A 17,111-nucleotide genomic window follows, 5' to 3' on the forward strand; every position below is an offset into this window, starting at 1 on the left:
ATGAACAACACAGCGAAGTGGTTGATCTTGGCTTTCGCTCTCGCCATGCTGCTCACAGCCGGTGAGTGAATTTTTTTCTCCATATATATATATATATATATATATATATATATATATATATATATGTGTGTGTGTGTGTGTGAATTTTCACTTATTTCCTTTAAACCATCCACCCCCTATCTCTCAGGTGATGCTCTGGAATGCATGGTCTGTATGAGCTCTGTTCCAATATGTTTGCCTCAGATATGTGAAGAAGGCCAAGTCTGCAAAGACCAATCATGTGAGTAGCTGTATGGTGTCAAATTTTTTTTTATTTTTGAGGGGACTTTCCGATTGTCAAAAAAAATCACATTTATTTCAGTGATTCTGGAACACAATTTCCTAAACTATTAATATTGTCCACAACAAACACTCACAAACTAAAAGCACAAATCCTTCTTTGAACTGAGTTTGTAATTTTGTCACACAAACTTGGAGTTCCCGGGATTCTTTTTGGAGAACTATAAATACAACTCACTCCTTGGGCTAAATTTTAAAATCATCAACACATTCCTTGCAAAACTATACACATGCATGGCTATTATTACAATATTCTGCACCTGTCTGGCCACGTCAGAAAAGGTTTTGTTTTTTTATCAATAGGAACACTGTTTTGTGTTACAGCAAATACAATAAGTAAACACAGTTCATATACATACTCAAAATGTGGATCCCTTTTTTGTTTTTTTTATCTGTGCGTGACGAATGATTGACATTCAGTAAGTCACGCTTTCTGAGTCGGATAGGTTGTTTTTTCACAGACGTGGTAGTTTATTGGACATTCAAGCTTGAACCACTACAGCCCAGTGCCCCTACAGTTAAAGGGGTTCACTGAGTTTCATTGCAGAGAAAAAGTAAACAACCATTATCACATATTGTTATTTTTGTCTGTCTTGCAGATGCTGATGGCACAATATGTTCAGATCCCTAAAGTGACAGCAGATGAACGCAAAGTCTCCCAATCCTTGGAAGTAGGAGCATGAAAGAATTTGAAGGAGTTAGAAGTTCTATGTAGTTTAGTTGGAAAGCATTACAAAATGTTAAAAAAATAATAAAAAAATAAGTGATCACTTTGCCCTTGCATATGAAAGTTGGGATGCTCATCAGCCTTCACACTGAAGAATAATACATAACCTTCACACAAAAATCCAAATTCCACTGGATTTTTTTCATCCCATACCGCAGAAGCCCTTATACTGGCTTGCTTACGTCACAAATGTTTCTTTGATCATGAAAGGTTCATTGAATTCTTTTATTTTGAATGATTAACGGATGTTGTCGTTGCAACGTTTAATGTTTGTGTCACTCTTGCTATTTGGTTTGGAGGAGGAGTTGAGTACCTTTCCGTTAAAGTAGTATTAAAACGGCTTTGTTCATTTTGGACTCGCGCTTTCTTTGAAACGATGAGCAATTTAGATTTACTTCTCATACGTCTGTAATATTTTGTTCGAACGGCCGTGAGACTTGAGATTTTGGTGGAGAAAGTTCTAGTTTCACCTGTGGGGGCAAGAGGAGCACGCGTCTTCGCGTCATAGTAAGTTAACGTCGTTTAATTCTACCACGTTACACTTGGCTAAACTCACTCTCAATTGCGCTTAAGTCAAGTTAGGTAAATTGGCACAAACCAAACTCATCGTTTCAATTCTGTTGCGTTTGTTGATTTGACTTCATTGTAAAAATACATTACGTGAGAGTCGTTTGGTCAAAAAGGCTTGTGTTCTTGATGATCCTACCTAACGTTATGATTAATACCTAAACTAACAAAATTCATTACAGATAGTGGTATTAAAAAAGAGAAGCTTGAACTTGAAAAAAACTGTGGCGCACTCAAATGTCATGTAGTGTGATTTTCAATCACAGATAAATGCCATCCATCTGAAATACGTTGTATATTATCCCGTCGTGTATTTTCATGAATGCTGATATTCTAATGGATCTTTATGCAATATGAAATAAAAAATCAACCATGGTACTTATCAGGTTAACTCTTTTCAATATAATTCAGCCGATACCACTATAAAGTACGGAATAGGATTAGGGTTCAGTTAAAAAAAGAAAGGTGGGGGTTACAGGATTCTGACTTTAAAGTGTTTTAAGCATGTCAATGGTGATCCAGCACTGAGGTCAAATGACCTTGTTAGGAGAAAAGGAAGAGATTTATACGTCCCCACAACAAATATCAGGAAACGTACACTAAAAATACTGCTGTGTTCAATTTGGTACACCCCCTATTGCTACATTATAATGTTGCACAGCAACTTCAACACAATACCACCCCAAAAGCAGATTCAATAGTAAATTTAATACAGTAAAAAAGCTAATTTATTATGATGATATAACCATCGCCGCGCTTTCAGATTCCTATTCAAAGATCTGGTTAGGTTAATCCTAACCTAGGGGTGCACCAAAAACGGCTTTAAAATCATTGTCTTTTCATTTAAAGGGACCCTGACATGAGCTTTGCAGCAAATCATCCTATGGATGCATTGATACTTGATCAAAACACTCACTTATTCACTAAAATCCCGCATTGTTGTCAAATTACAGGCTCCACCAGGTCAACAATTAGCCTAACATTGAACGAGCAGATTTTTTGCTGGGCGGGGCCAAGGCTCTTCTGTTCCACGTGCTTTCATATCATCTGAGGAAAAACACATGCTTTTGAGTCAATAGGTGTTCACCAAATGCCACCTTAATGTGTAAAATGTTAATATAATAAGTATAGTACCTCTACCTGGCTGCAGCATTGGATTAAAGCATATATTAGATAATCAAAAAAGAAAATCGTTACTTTGCTTATTATATGCACTTCTAAAATTAAAAACATAAGCCCACTTTGTATCTCCCAAATGTATTTTCAAAGTCTTTATGACTCCCATAACATATATGCATGTGTTTTTGTCAAGGTCAAAATGAGGTCCCTTACATTGCCAGTTGCCTATGCACTGGTGAGCCTGTTCTGCCATACAAGTGCACTGTTCCAAGTGCCTTCGTACGGGGAACGAGGATCGGAACTTGGTATTCAGGTGTTTCAGCAAGTGGTCAACTCCAAGCCCCTGGAGAATGTGGTCCTTTCACCTCACGGAGTGGCCTCTGTTCTTGGCATGCTATTACCGGGAGGTCATGGACAAACCCGCAAACAAGTCCTCAATGTGCTGCAATATAAGAAAAGTATTAAAGGTCTGTAAGAATTTCTGCACAAAGTTGTGAGAAAGGCTTGTAATTTTTGTTTAGTACATCTTTTTTTGATTTGCACAGGACCTAATAGATTGTTGAAGAGGCTGCATAAGAGCTTGACCACCAAGGATGCCGTTCTCATTGCCAATGGCATTTTCAGCCAAAAGGGCTTCCCCATGCTGAAGAGCTTTGTCGACACCAACAAAGCAAACTTCCAGGCTGAGAGCAGGAGCATGGACTTCGATCACCCTCAAAGGGCAGCAGATAAGATCAATGCCTGGGTCAGCAACAAAACCAAAGGTGGGTCATGTGAAATATAATATCCGCTCGACCACTAATTATGAAATTCATTTCTAATGCTCCTGTTACATATACTCATCCAGGTCACATCACAAGCCTGATCAAACCAGAAATGCTGGATTCTGCCTTGACCCGCTTGGTCATTGTTAACTCCATCTACTTCAAAGGCTTATGGAAGTACCGCTTCCAGCCTGAAAACACCAAGATGAGACCCTTCACTGGGGCCGATGGCAAAGTATTTAAAGTTCCTATGATGTCCCAGCAATCAATCTTCAACATTGGTAAATTGTGGCGATACGTATCAGATTTTTTGTCACGCGACCGCAGTCTGAGATTAGTGTTGCTACAGTTGTTGCTGCACTTTTATATTTTTCGATATGATGCTGCTATTTTTGTTGTGAAATGCCTTGATAGAGAAGTAAATGGTAATAAATGTTCTTTCATTCATCAGGCATAGCCAGCACTCCTCAGCAGGTGAATTATAGGATTATCGAGCTGCCCTATTACGGCAACACGACCAGCATGCTCATCGTTCTACCCATTGAGGAGGATGTGCATCTATCCCAAATCATCCCACACATGAACACCGCTACTGTGCAGAGTTGGAGAAAACTGATGCACATGCGCAAAGTTCACTTACTCATCCCCAAGTAAAATATATTCGACTCGATAAGCCACAGTTACAGCTTGCTTAGCTGAACATGGCTAATGTGTGGATGTTTGTGTATGTCTCTAGGTTTTCGGCGGATGTCGAGGTAGACTTAAAGGCCCCCTTGTCGGTGCTGGGCATGACAGACATGTTCCGTCAAGACAAAGCTGACTTCAGGCATCTGAGTGAGTCAAAGTTCTGTCAATCCCATTCTTCATACATGTTATTTTTATATCCAGCAAATTTAGTTCGACATGAGCAAGGTTTGAAAATATGAAGAAAATGTTGGCTGTTTACTGCTGCGGGCTTGTCAAACCAATGTAATATGTCGGTAAAGTGTGAAAGTCAAGCAAGTCACTTCCCCCTTCCAGTAATTGAGGAAGCTTAAGTGCACTAGTGCCGCCTGGTGCAGTCAAATATTAAGACATAGGATATGAATATTCTTTTCATTTCAAACCTGCACAATAACGTTTTCCATCCGAATCTTCACCAGAAATGTACACAGTCAATTTTGCAGAGCACAGTGCAGTCTTTAGATTTGTCTTTTTGTATATCTGCGTGCATCTGGAATTAAAGATGTGTCCATCTGTCCGTCCGTCTGGCTGTTTGCTGCCTCAGGTTCGGAGCCTGTATATGTCTCTAAGGCCCTCCAGAAAGTCAAAATTGTGGTGAATGAAGATGGAACAAAAGCATCAGCTGCCACCAGTAAGTGTTGTGCTGAAAGTGCTGTGTATTTATTTGGTCACTATTCTCTTTTGAATAGTGGTTTTTAATGCTGTTTTCTCTTTGATTCAGCTGCAATTTTGATGGCTCGGTCCTCTCCTCCTTGGGTTTCAGTGGACAGACCTTTCCTGTTTCTTATTCGCCATAACCCATCTGGTACAGAACTTTTCCTCCTATAGATACATTGCATTATAAATGCTCATTGGTACAAGGAAGATGCATTATATGACTTGTGGATAAACACATCATTCATATTTCTGCCCTTGTCACTTTTCCTTATGAAAATGTTGGATGTCATGTTGATATATAAACTGTGTCCTCAGGTACTCTCCTCTTTATGGGCCAAATCAACCAGCCTTGAATCCAGTGCTCTATGTGCAGCCCCATCTAGTGGTATTTTGGAGAAACACGACTTGCTTGCATGCACACAGACAAGCATACACATTTGAGCTGTAGATATTTGTTTTATTGCCTTTTGTTAGTCATTTTCAGATGAGCATGATCTGCCTTAACTTTCGTTTCTGGCTTTTTATTGTATTTTTTAAACATATAAATTCTTTTTTTTTTTAATGGACTTTGAATGTCATTTGTGTATTTTATTAACTGTGGGGTAGCATAAAATGTTGACTAATCGTTTCTATTTTATTATTTTTGTCCATTTCAATAGATATGACTCCAGTCCTTGTTAAGTTATGGAATTGCATGTCCAAACTTGAGGTCTTGCATACAGTGTTTTAATGTTCAAAGTTACTTACTTTTTGAGAAATGTTTCTGTTGTAATTCTTTATTTGGGAGCAATAAACACTCATTTATAAACTCTGCTAAAAGAGATTGTCTTGGTGAGAACTTGGTAGATCTGAAAGATTTTCAAGTTTGACCTATATTTGGCACTTGGATAAGGTGTGATCCATCCCTTTGAATTTGATAGATCTCATATGATCATTTTTTTATTAATTTGTATTGTAAATATCTAGATAACCTTTTTTTTGTAGTTTATTTTGCCTATGGCCACAGCAATATAGTATGAACTATACTGTGTATATATACTGTATAAATATTGGAATCACATTTGTCCAACAATTCAAATGAAAACTAATCAGCAGTACAACAAAAGGTTTCTATAGCAGCTTCATCAAAATCGAGTCATTCACAATAGGGACAAAATATTTAATCAAACATGCACAAGACAGTTAAATGTGACTGAACCAATAAGATACACTATAAATGTGAAAAGAAAAGTACATGAACATAAAATATGTAAAAGAAAAAAATATAATGCTAATAAAAAACTGTCTGGTTGATTTTCGAAATTAATGCAATTTCCCCTGCTATAAAATATATAATATAAATAATAATAAATAACAATAATCAATAATAATCAGAATAAATAATCATCACGTGGCCCATGGAAAACGAAACGCGTGTGTGTGAGTGAAGGGGGATACTCAGAAAAAAAAGGAAAATTAAGTTAGTTAATTAATTAATAGTTAGTTAAATTAGTTAATTAAGTTAAGTCGAATACTGCTGACTTGTATAAATGATTACTTGTAGCGATCGTCACGCGGCATGGTTTGCTGGGCGCATGCCTTGCAGTCATTACGGTAAAGTGAACAGCGTCTCTGTGTGTCAGCTGATCCTCTTGGACTGGGCGAGGAAGAGAATTAGCAGTAGGAAAACATTGTTGCTGGCTAGTTAAACCATGGCTGCGGAGATCCATTCGAGGCCTCAGAGCGCCAGGCCAGTTCTTCTGAACAAAATCGAGGGACACGCAGACGCTGTCACGGTTGCCGTTTTAATCCCCAAGGAGGATGGAGTGATCACTGTCAGCGAAGACAGGTGAGTTTTCCAACCTAGCTAGCTTATGTTAGCTTTATTGAAGTAGCCTGCGGGTTTGCTCTATTTTGTGGCCACTAGTTAGATCCTACATAAGTGCTAAAACTAGTATTCAAGGTAACTAAAGTAGACTTATATAAACTAACATTCTTGCTTTGCAAGTTAGCGAAACGAATATCTCTGAATACATCTCAACAATAAAGATTTACTTTGTGAAAGATGGGATGCTAAATTATTATTAGCAGTAAACAAAGCCGGTTTCTGTAGCAGTAAACAAGTACGGTTGCCTTTCCACGTTGCCACTTAAATCCCTAAAATCGATGCCAGTATGTTTCAAATGTTTCGATACAATTGTGTACGTGTGTGCACACTTGTTTGCTGCTCCCCCTCAAAAGGAACAGCCACAAGCTGTGTCCCGTGAAAGTCACATTTGGGTTAGCACAGATAATGCCTTTGATAATTTGTCATACAACGATGCAATATAACAGCTGCTTGCAATACGATCTACAGCTGTTTATTTCATTCAGTGAAATAGCCACATTTTGAAATAGCTAGCAAACTACTTTGCAAGTCTTTGGAGAAGCATCATCATTTAACATAAATGGGAAGTTGTACATTTTGCATCACACTTGCTAATTCTGCAGGGAAACAAGGCGACGAAGCCATTGACCTCTTTAAGAAAACTGTTTCATCAGTTTTGAATGTACATATGTTTGACTAGAAATGAAACTCAAATCTGAAAAGACTAACAGACCAACATTTACTCAATTTCGTTTGGACATTTTTCCCTGTATGACTCTATTTAGTTCATATCAGTCTATCAGCTATTTATCATGTTCTTAAAGTTGTTCTACAATGAGGGCTGAATAGTTGACAGTGTACAAAGAAACAGGTACAAATTAAAAAAAAATTCTAATCATCATAGGGCCAACATTACCCATACATGCTCAAATACAAACATAACAGGCCAATAATTTTGGGTTATAAGTTTCTCCTCTACCATCAACAAGCCTCCGACATAATTGCGGCTGGAAATTTGACCACTCTTTGCAGATGGTGCACAAATCTTTACTAGCTTTGAGGTTTAGCTTTGGAAAAAAAGATATTACAGAAGCTTAATGTGAGCCTGCTATAACAATTTAAAAAGCAGTTTTGATATGTCTTTGGCATCATTGTCCTGGCGGAACATCCACTCGCGTCAAGGTTTCAGCAGCTTTCATGTTGATTTGGCAATAGTCTTCCCCACTGTTGGCCCTAGAATGTATTGTTGCTACCGCCACTCTTGACAATTAAATTAATGCAGTAATCTTAGCTTTAAAAGCTTCCTTTCCATTGCTTCACTGTGGCCAAATAGCAATTGCTGTCTTGCTTGATCATAAAATTGTAGCCCAGACGGTTTTTGGATTGCCTTTGTGAGCAGCTGCAAATTTCAGTCAAGCTTGACCGTGTCAATTTAGAAATGGGAACTTTTTTTTTTCTTGGTTGGCACACTCTCAGTCCATGGTGATTGATTTCTTTCACCACGAAGTATGCTTACAGTACTGTAAAAGTAAACATACAACAAAAATAATTACATTCCTTTTAATATTTATGTAAATGCAACAGATGTTTTCTTTTCGAAATATTGCTACTGCTATACCTAAAGTCACTGTAAAATCCCATTGACATACTAACAAGTAATTAGCATTGACCTCTGGGAGTGGTGCGTCTAAATAACGAATATCCACACACAAATATATCTTTCACTTTGCCACTATTTTATAGGCAGTGTATTTCTTCAAGTTATAGTTCATTTCAGAATCAAATATTTAAAGAGTTGCAACACATCAAAACACAAAAAGCCAAAAACGCTTTAAAGCATAGATCATAAAACAAAAGGACCCATAATGGTTTGTTTTCTTCAAGTTGTATTCTTCTTCTTTTCATTTCCAGAACCATCCGTGTTTGGCTAAAGAGAGACAGCGGTCAGTACTGGCCAAGTATATATCACACAGTCTCCTGTAAGTACGATTGCACCACATGATTTTGAAAATGTCCATCCATTCTCCAGTATATAAACAAACAGCACATGGTGTAGGTGATAATTTCCTTATCTTTCCATGTTTCAGCTCCCTGCTCATGTATGTCATATCACCATGACAGCAGGCGCATCTTCATTGGGCAGGACAATGGAGCAGTTGTGGTGAGTGGAACATCCTCAAAACAAACGGCCTTGTTCTCATTTCAGGGTCAAGCTTTGTCTTTTGGTTGTTCTTTCCATTATTAAAAAGAGGCTTATTTAAACGGCGCTCCTCCTATTGCCTTTGAGGGTGGGTTCGTTATTTGACTTGAAACTTGTTTTTTTGTTTTTGCCCTTAAGGAGTTTCTCATCTCTGAAGATTTCAATAAGATGAACCATGTAAAAACATACCCAGGTAAGCTATTTTGATAATCAGGGGAAAACGAATATAATTGGTGGCCAAAATGTTGTCTTTGTCATTTTATTGTGAGAAAAGGTTGTCGCTGCAGTGATAGGAAAATGAAGCTTCATGAACCAGTTGTAGTCTTTGGCTCCTCTAGATGGCAATGTTGGTTTAGAGTGAGGGTTTTAAGAAATAGCAAGTCGGTGGGCTTTCAGCTCTTCGGTGAACGGAAAGTGCCACCTAGAGGTCTAAGTAAACAACAACGGGTTCTTGAATCATCTTGAAGCTTCATTTGCCCATCAGTAGTTGTCGGTAGTTCTCTAATTATGTTTATGTGTGTATAATAAGATTACTCTTTGTGGTGGAGTAAATAAAGCTGAACAATACAAACATTTTTAAAAGGACAAAGTATTCTACAGTTGTGTCTCAGATCAGTCAACAGGTGAGCTGTTTCCAGACAGGTGGTTATCTTTATTTGCAGATTGGTATACTAAGTGCCATAATTTAACATCATAAAGATATAAAAATGAAGACAATGTCAATTTCCAAATGTAGACAAATGGCTGTGCTTGTGTGTTCTGCAGCTCATCAGAACCGCGTTTCAGACATGGTGTTTACCCTGGAAAGCGAGTGGCTAGTGAGCACTGGCCATGACAAGAGTGTAAGCTGGATGTGCACCCAGAGTGGAAGCATGCTGGGCAGACACTATTTCACTTCCTGGGCTTCTTGTCTACAGTATCCCTTATTCATTGTTTTAATACAACAAGCATTTCTTTGAATACTTTGAAAGCTTAACACCCTACTCAGATATGATCATGACACTCAACATGCCTTTGTTGGCGATTACTCAGGGCAGATTACACTGTTGAAGCTGGAGAAGCAGACATACTCCGTTATCACTACACTGAAGGGCCATGAAGGTATGTTACCTGATCATTTCATTGATTGATGGAATGATGGATGGAATAATCAATTCTAGAAAATATTTATCATTGACAGTCCTTCTATCATCAATGACATTTTCATTTTCATCAACTTGTTAACTGTTCCAATGAGCCATCACATGAACACAAGGTATTTCCGTAGTCTTAAGTCTTACTGGTGCACTGTTGTGTCCTTATTTGGCCATTTTGTTGGTTGAGAATATTATAGAGAAAGATGAGTCATCTAACCAGATGGTAATCTCCATGGCACGTTTTTTTGTTTTTAACTACGGCTGTATTTTTTTACAGTTCGGCATCTAATTACACAAGCTAACAGTTTGCTCATGAAACATTCATGTTGACAAATATTTAAACATGGTAGTAAAAAAAGCCTCACAATTCAAATTCATTCTGTTTTTGTTTTAATGTCCTAATCAAAAGTCCAGGGTATGATGCTTTGTTCACTCTGCAATCTCCAGTACAAGGTCTGTTTTTGTATCAATATTTAATGAGTTAAATGATTAATCCAGTCATAAAACTCCAGCAGGAAAGGTCTAATTTGATGTGTTCTCACCATTAAGTTTAATTCACTACTGTTCTGAAACACAGTTTTGAGCAAATTTGCAATCTGTGCAGTTTTCAAGATGATGCTACAATATGTAGAATTTCAAGTACTAATTTCAAGCTACCCTTCCATCACCTATTCTCATAAAATTACAACTTCATTCTTTTGTGGGAGTATAAATCTTCTGGCACCCGCTATATTTTATTTTAAGACTTGTAAATAATTGTATTCAACACTATTTCTGTTTGTAGAAAATGAACAAATAGTTCAAGCATTTTTTTGTTTTTGTTTTTTTTTGTTTTGTTTTTGCTACTTGAGCTGTAGTTGCATTTTATGCCAGCAGATGGCAGTCTTAAACCAAAATGCTCAAAACCAAAATGATTATTGCACTGTAACATACAACATATGTGATATAAATAACGGAAAATTTATACTTAATAAATAAAAAAATCTGGACAAATTAAGTGAAATTGGGTAATTTCCTGCAGCACCCTGATGATCTCATGGAACATTTAGATGTTCTGGTTGGTAATTACTGGGGAAAAAAGTCTCGTAAATGTACACTAGGTGGCGCCAAGAAACCAACTGTTGCTTAAAACAGCTCCCTCCTCCCTCTTGCTCTTTTCAGGCAGTGTAGCAGCCTTGTGGTGGGACCCCATCCAGAGACTGCTGTTCTCAGGTGCCTCTGACCACAGTGTCATCATGTGGGACATAGGAGGACGCAAAGGACGAACCTTATTGTTGCAGGGACACCAGTAAGTTCAGCAGCCTGACATTTTTTGAAAAGTTAATGAGTAAATGTGCTGAAAATAATGTCTTAGTTGTCAACAGCAGTGTCTGCCTGCACAAGACTCTTATCACACAAAGGTCTCACTATTTAATCTTCACTTCTGTCTCTTTCCAGATTTTAGCATTGTCAAGTCCCATTTCTTTGCCTTGAGTTTAAACACATCATTGTTTTTGAAATGTTAGCTCCACATATAGATGGCTGCGGTGTTGGTTCGTCAGTGGAAAATTGGTTGGTATTTAGATGCAAAAAATCACGAGGCTCTGATTCATATCTTGAAAAGTTTGTAAGTATAGGCGTTCGTAAGTAGAGATACCGCTGTAACTGTGAATACATTACAAAAGCTAACGCACATCCTCGAGGGTTATTACACTAAATACATTGGTAAACATGCATTTGGTAGGTAGCGGCTAAACAAAGCAAGCTAATGTATGCACCACACGATAACACAAGTTGTCCGGTTTATAACATCATGTCTTCAAAAGATTCAGAGCAATTTTGAGCACAGCAAAGTTTGCACAAGTGATTGTGCGGTAGTTCATGAATGTCTGCACTTGTGACAGTGACATGTTACATTACCATAAAAAGTGTGATGGAAATCTATTCTTCAACTCTCAGTGAGCGTGTCCAGGCACTACGCTATCTCCAGGTAACCAGGCAGTTGGTGTCATGCTCAGCTGATGGCGGCATGGCAGTGTGGAACATGGATACAACCAGAGAAGAGGTTTGCATCAATAATATATTTATGACCAAATTTATCTGTGACTAATCAATGGCTCCTTTTGAAGAGCAGCTTTGTAATTATAAGAGCATTTTTTGCATGCTATTCTTGGGGACGTGAAGCACGGGTTTAATTAAACGATAAAAATGTGACAATATCACAGGGGAGTTGTAGGGCTGCAGCTGTTGAATACTTTATTCATGCACACTGCTAAAAATTCGATACAATATTTGGGTAAAATCATTTTTTTCCTGCATAAAGAACAATGATGAACAAATCACTTCAGTAAAAATAAACAAGTCACAAATTCATCGGTAGTCATAATTAACAGAAGCCCAGGCTTCGCACACCTTCCGTACAATAACATGAATCTTGCACTCTGTTACCTTGTTTCTTCTTTATCTTCAGGCACCTCAGTGGTTGGAAAGTGACTCATGCCAGAAGTGTGAGCAGCCTTTCTTCTGGAATGTCAAGCAGATGTGGGACACTAAAACCTTGGGGCTCAGACAGGTACCAACCATTGTTGTGCACATATTGCTTCTCGTTGTGTGTCATTTGTGTCATTAGTAGCAATGTGAATGTGTGTTTTCTGTGTCCTAGCACCATTGCAGGAAGTGCGGCAAAGCTGTGTGTGGTCGATGCAGTTCTAAACGCTCCACGTACCCAATTATGGGCTTTGAATTTCCAGTGCGTGTGTGTGACACCTGTTTTGACTCTATCAAGGAAGAAGAGTGAGTCAATCGTTGTGTACATGTTTTTAATGAATTTTTCACTTAAAGTTGGAGTTTTTATTTTTTTATGAGACTAACAAGAGACAAACCTGATGAGTTGTGCATTTCTTTGTGTGTGTGTGCTATAGTCGAACACCATTGGCCACATTCCATGAGGGGAAACACAACATAGCCCACATGGACATGGACCCATCCAGAGGCCTGATGGTGACATGTGGAAATGACCGCATTGTCAAGGTTGAAAATGTTTTGGTTTTTTTACTGTGTATGTTTGATACTGCTTAAAACAAAGTTTTTTGTGACTAAACAATATCTGGAACTGGGCTCTATTTTCTTGATCAATTGCAATGAGTATAAACAGTTCTTGGCATTTTTGCAAGGTGTATTAGACTGTATGGAATGCATAAGCATCAGGAATTGTGCAATCTAAATCAAACTTTTGATTTAAAACAAAAATGGAGATACCAAAGCCTCCACATAATAAGTGTGAATGAAAGACCCTGAGGCTAAACACACTTTGTCTTGATGATGATTACGGTTAAGTGGCGTAATGATGTCACATCGAAAGAGTCACATCTTCATACTCGGTGAAGTTCTTGACTTGTCATCGGGTGTTTGTCTCTACAGATCTGGGATATGACGCAGGTGGTTGGTTGTAGCTTAGCAACAGGCTTCTCCACACGCTGATTGGTCCAGTCCACTCCTCTGGTGTCATGGAAACCCCTCTGTACAGTGCATCATCGCCATCATGCCTGAACCCTGCAGCTTCTGGGGGATGTGCACATGTGTGCGTGTGTGTGTGTGTGAGTGAATGTCAGCAGCGTAGGTCTAGATGTCCCTTTTTTTTTTTTTTTTGCTTGATCCTTTGAAATGATCTATGTCACTACTTCAGTTGTAAGTGTATATGAATGTATGTGACCCCACACGGAGCACTAAGCACAATTATGTGTGTATGTAAATGTGTGCATGCGCCCTCATGGGAAGAGTGTTATTAGTGTTTACGTTTAATATTTCTGTTCCTTTTGACAAATGTTGACAATGGTCAGTTTGTTTGTTTTTTGTTATCCTTGTACTGTAATCTTAGGATTCACAAATACCTGACCTGCCACACCTGTAAAAACACACACATGCTTCCGCTGCATATTTTTTTGCAGTCCACTAACTCTGTCATACTCATTAACATGTATAACCACTACATCTATACGAATCCTGCTTCATGTTTAAAACGAAAACAATTGATTGGAATTACTTTCTGACCCCAGTTATCAGTCCCCCCCCCCCCCCCCAAGATTTGTTCTGTCTTTTTCACCAGAAGGCCTTAAATCACTCTCAGGAGGTTTTACATCAGTGAGTTGTCACTGGGTGGGGCGCTTCATTTCACATGTTATCATGACCACTTTGTGCAATTCAGTCACAAATCATTTATTGTGTTTACTTGTGTGCATTTTCAAATTGTTGTACGCCATGATGCAGCTGCTATGATGCTGACACGCCCTCCCTTTGTGTTGATGCTAAGTGAGGCAAGCAAAACTCGCGTTGCTATAGCAGCAGATCATCTTTGCAAAGTCCAACACTGATTAGTAGCGGCGTCAACGATGTTGTTGCCGAGATGGAGCGATAGACTGTTAAACTCAAGTGTTGAGGAGACAAATTGCACTGTTTGTAGATTGATTTAACACATGGTGTGACACTGATGGCCAAAAAAACTCAAATCACTTCTGAGACTTACTAATAAGATAAATTCATTGATCTCAATTGGCTTTTCACCACAAAGCCACTTAGTTCATCGACACAAAAATTTGTGGAGCACAAAATGCTACACTTAACATAGTTCCCGGCTGTATCAAGGCTTTTGATTTCCCTTCAAATGATTTAAAGACTAGAGGACACATGTTCAAAGCCTTTTCTAGTGGCTTTTACAGTCAAGTACCTGTGATTGTCCCCATGCATTCTCGTAATGAACTTCTGGATGTCTCCTCTTTTGGTTTGTTTGTTTTTCTTATTCATCTCTCCTTACTCTAAACACGTATTAACAAGGATTCCACTTAGGACGAAACTCATACCTACAGAGTGAAAGAATAGTTGGGTTTGTAGCGATCCTATAAATGGCGACAGATTTATGCTTATGTTGGATACCTGCCTTATTTGGTTCTGAAAAAGTGAACACTATATATATTCCTAATCACATTCCAATTTTTGATGTGTATGATTATATTTGTAGTAAAGTATTTATTATCTGTGTAAAATGTTATGTTTTTTTTCCCTTATTATATGATTACAAACTTTGTAACAGTACAAGTGCAGGTACATTGGCTGAAATGACCTGCAATTTCAATCATGCTTGCATAAAGTCAGAAGCTTAGCTTGGTGGAAAACACTGCGCCTTTCACTCTACAAAATGCTAAAGTAAAGGAATAAAATGGAAACATAGTCATGTATTAATTGTTGGGGTAAAAACTAATTACCACTGTAAACACGGGGAAAATGGTACTAAATGGAATTTACTTTCTTCAATGCATTATACCACTTTCTGGATTTGTATTTATTGATTCATTTTGATTACCACTTTTTGTTATTAGATGTTGACAGCCCTTTCTCTATGCTTTCGGAATCCATTTTCAAAAGGAGACATATGCACTCAGCAAACTATCGGTGAAATCTATACTCAATTTTGGGGAGCTTTCTGTGATACACATGCTGAGCATGGGCCGCCGCAGTGAAGAGAGCAGCTCGTGATTATAGATATTAATATAGCAAAGTTGATAAAATGTTATTGTTAAATGTAGTGACTCCTAAAACCCTTCGAGTGACTGTTTTTGAAAAAAAACATACTGCAAATTAAATGAAGCCCTCACCAGCTCATCAAATATGTTGTTTTTCAATGAGTGTACAGATTCAAGCTACGGACACCATACCAAACACAAATGCTATACTTTCCTACCAACCTACTCCTGTTGCAGTGTTACTGTTTGAGAGGAAGAAAAAAAGAACTGTGACTAATTTAGCACATTTAATATTAAAAAAAATAGAATTAGACCTTAAAATAGCAACAAAAATATTTTTGGCATCCACTCTGCTGTTGTTTTTACTCCAAGAAATTGATGCTAGTATCAGCTAGGCTTATAGGGTTCAGTCAAATGGACCTGAAATGTTTCTTTCAAAAACTGCAACAACCACAGGGTAACCGCTGATGCTGATCAATAGTCAAAGCTATTTTCTCATGTGCTAATAACGTGTCTTGCATTCAGAGCATTTCATGCTTTGGCTCATCAGTGGCGGGCTTTCACATCCAGTTTTTGTCCACTTCCTAATGGTTATTTGCTTCCATGACACCTAATGGAACACTTAGTATATTTGAAGTGCTTCATGTTTCGTTTTGGTCATCGAACCCAAGAAAGGTTTTATAAGTGGTAACTGTAACCAGATGAGTCATCTCACATGATTACCCTACAAACCCTTTTTATGGATATCTGTGTAATTTCACATTTTATGTTTGCAGTCTGCTTGTAAAAAAAATATGTTAAAAATGCAACAAAAAGCTCATTTTTAACAAACGTTGTTTCGATGACAATGGATTATTGCTTGATAATAAATTACAAATTACAATATGTTGAATTGTTTTTAATTTTGCAGAGTAATTTTGTGAATAAGAAATCACTCGTTTCTCCTTCTCCCATTTTTGTCATTTTATTTGAGAATACATTTCCAAATGTAAGTCATGTTAGTGAAGAAGCTTGTTGTCAAAGGTGCTGGCTAGATAATAATCATGAATACAAATATTGGCCGCAGATACAAAATGCTTGTGTGTGCTGCATTTAATGGCCAAAGATATCACTTGACTCCAGTTTGTATTCAACCTGACACACAGCAAGATGACAAACAAACAAAAAGGTACATGTCTGTTAGTTACACACATAAACTAGACGCAAGAATGAGGTTGAACACATAGCTGGGTCTGCGTCAATAAATAGTGGCTGAGACTTTGGTCTGATCAGATTCCCATCTGATTGACAACTTTCAAAAGTCACAGTGCGTTTGGGAGACTCTTTGAATGCACTCTCAAAATGAAAAGTCACAGAAAACATCATAAAACAATTGAAGTTAGTCTATGACACAAAAATAAATCTCAAGTTCTTTCATCATCCAAAAGCAATCCATGCTTAATTGTGCTTTTTTTTAAGGCTGTCTCAAAAGACATCTTAAAATTATATTATGCAGGTACGGGAAAGATGGGCCACAGGTTGGCGACTTGATGAGTATT

At 37.9% G+C, this 17,111-nt stretch overlaps 2 protein-coding genes across 2 annotated transcripts; both read left to right on the forward strand.

Annotated features, from left to right (window-relative positions):
* Nucleotides 1-1,329: 1,329 nt before the first annotated feature.
* serpine2 (serpin peptidase inhibitor, clade E (nexin, plasminogen activator inhibitor type 1), member 2) lies at nucleotides 1,330-5,704 on the forward strand. The gene is made up of 9 exons (XM_085916137.1): nucleotides 1,330-1,573; nucleotides 2,946-3,219; nucleotides 3,298-3,516; nucleotides 3,600-3,797; nucleotides 3,968-4,166; nucleotides 4,253-4,350; nucleotides 4,784-4,870; nucleotides 4,961-5,044; nucleotides 5,212-5,704. The coding sequence occupies exons 2-9, from the start codon at nucleotides 2,952-2,954 to the stop codon at nucleotides 5,247-5,249; spliced, it is 1,191 nt and encodes a 396-aa protein (XP_085772263.1). The 5' UTR covers nucleotides 1,330-1,573; nucleotides 2,946-2,951; the 3' UTR covers nucleotides 5,250-5,704.
* A 650-nt stretch (nucleotides 5,705-6,354) lies between these two features.
* Nucleotides 6,355-16,456, forward strand: wdfy1 (WD repeat and FYVE domain containing 1). The gene is made up of 12 exons (XM_085916136.1): nucleotides 6,355-6,724; nucleotides 8,654-8,721; nucleotides 8,830-8,903; nucleotides 9,081-9,135; nucleotides 9,708-9,858; nucleotides 9,931-10,043; nucleotides 11,240-11,366; nucleotides 12,017-12,122; nucleotides 12,528-12,629; nucleotides 12,720-12,850; nucleotides 12,979-13,087; nucleotides 13,478-16,456. The coding sequence occupies exons 1-12, from the start codon at nucleotides 6,588-6,590 to the stop codon at nucleotides 13,535-13,537; spliced, it is 1,233 nt and encodes a 410-aa protein (XP_085772262.1). The 5' UTR covers nucleotides 6,355-6,587; the 3' UTR covers nucleotides 13,538-16,456.
* Nucleotides 16,457-17,111: the final 655 nt, after the last annotated feature.

Source organism: Syngnathus leptorhynchus, chromosome 7 (assembly GCF_054491065.1).
Source record: "Syngnathus leptorhynchus isolate UIUO chromosome 7, UIUO_Slep, whole genome shotgun sequence".
NCBI lineage: Eukaryota > Metazoa > Chordata > Actinopteri > Syngnathiformes > Syngnathidae > Syngnathus > Syngnathus leptorhynchus.

Bases quoted from the DNA above. Each gene is read 5' to 3' on its own strand.
- wdfy1 (XM_085916136.1), top strand. From the start codon at position 6,588: ATGGCTGCGGAGATCCATTCGAGGCCTCAGAGCGCCAGGCCAGTTCTT. The intron at 8,904-9,080 runs GTGAGTGGAACA...TTTGCCCTTAAG, and splicing joins AGGACAATGGAGCAGTTGTG to GAGTTTCTCATCTCTGAAGA. The intron at 12,630-12,719 runs GTACCAACCATT...TCTGTGTCCTAG, and splicing joins AAACCTTGGGGCTCAGACAG to CACCATTGCAGGAAGTGCGG.
- serpine2 (XM_085916137.1), top strand. From the start codon at position 2,952: ATGAGGTCCCTTACATTGCCAGTTGCCTATGCACTGGTGAGCCTGTTC. The intron at 3,220-3,297 runs GTCTGTAAGAAT...TGATTTGCACAG, and splicing joins ATATAAGAAAAGTATTAAAG to GACCTAATAGATTGTTGAAG. The intron at 4,167-4,252 runs GTAAAATATATT...GTATGTCTCTAG, and splicing joins GTTCACTTACTCATCCCCAA to GTTTTCGGCGGATGTCGAGG.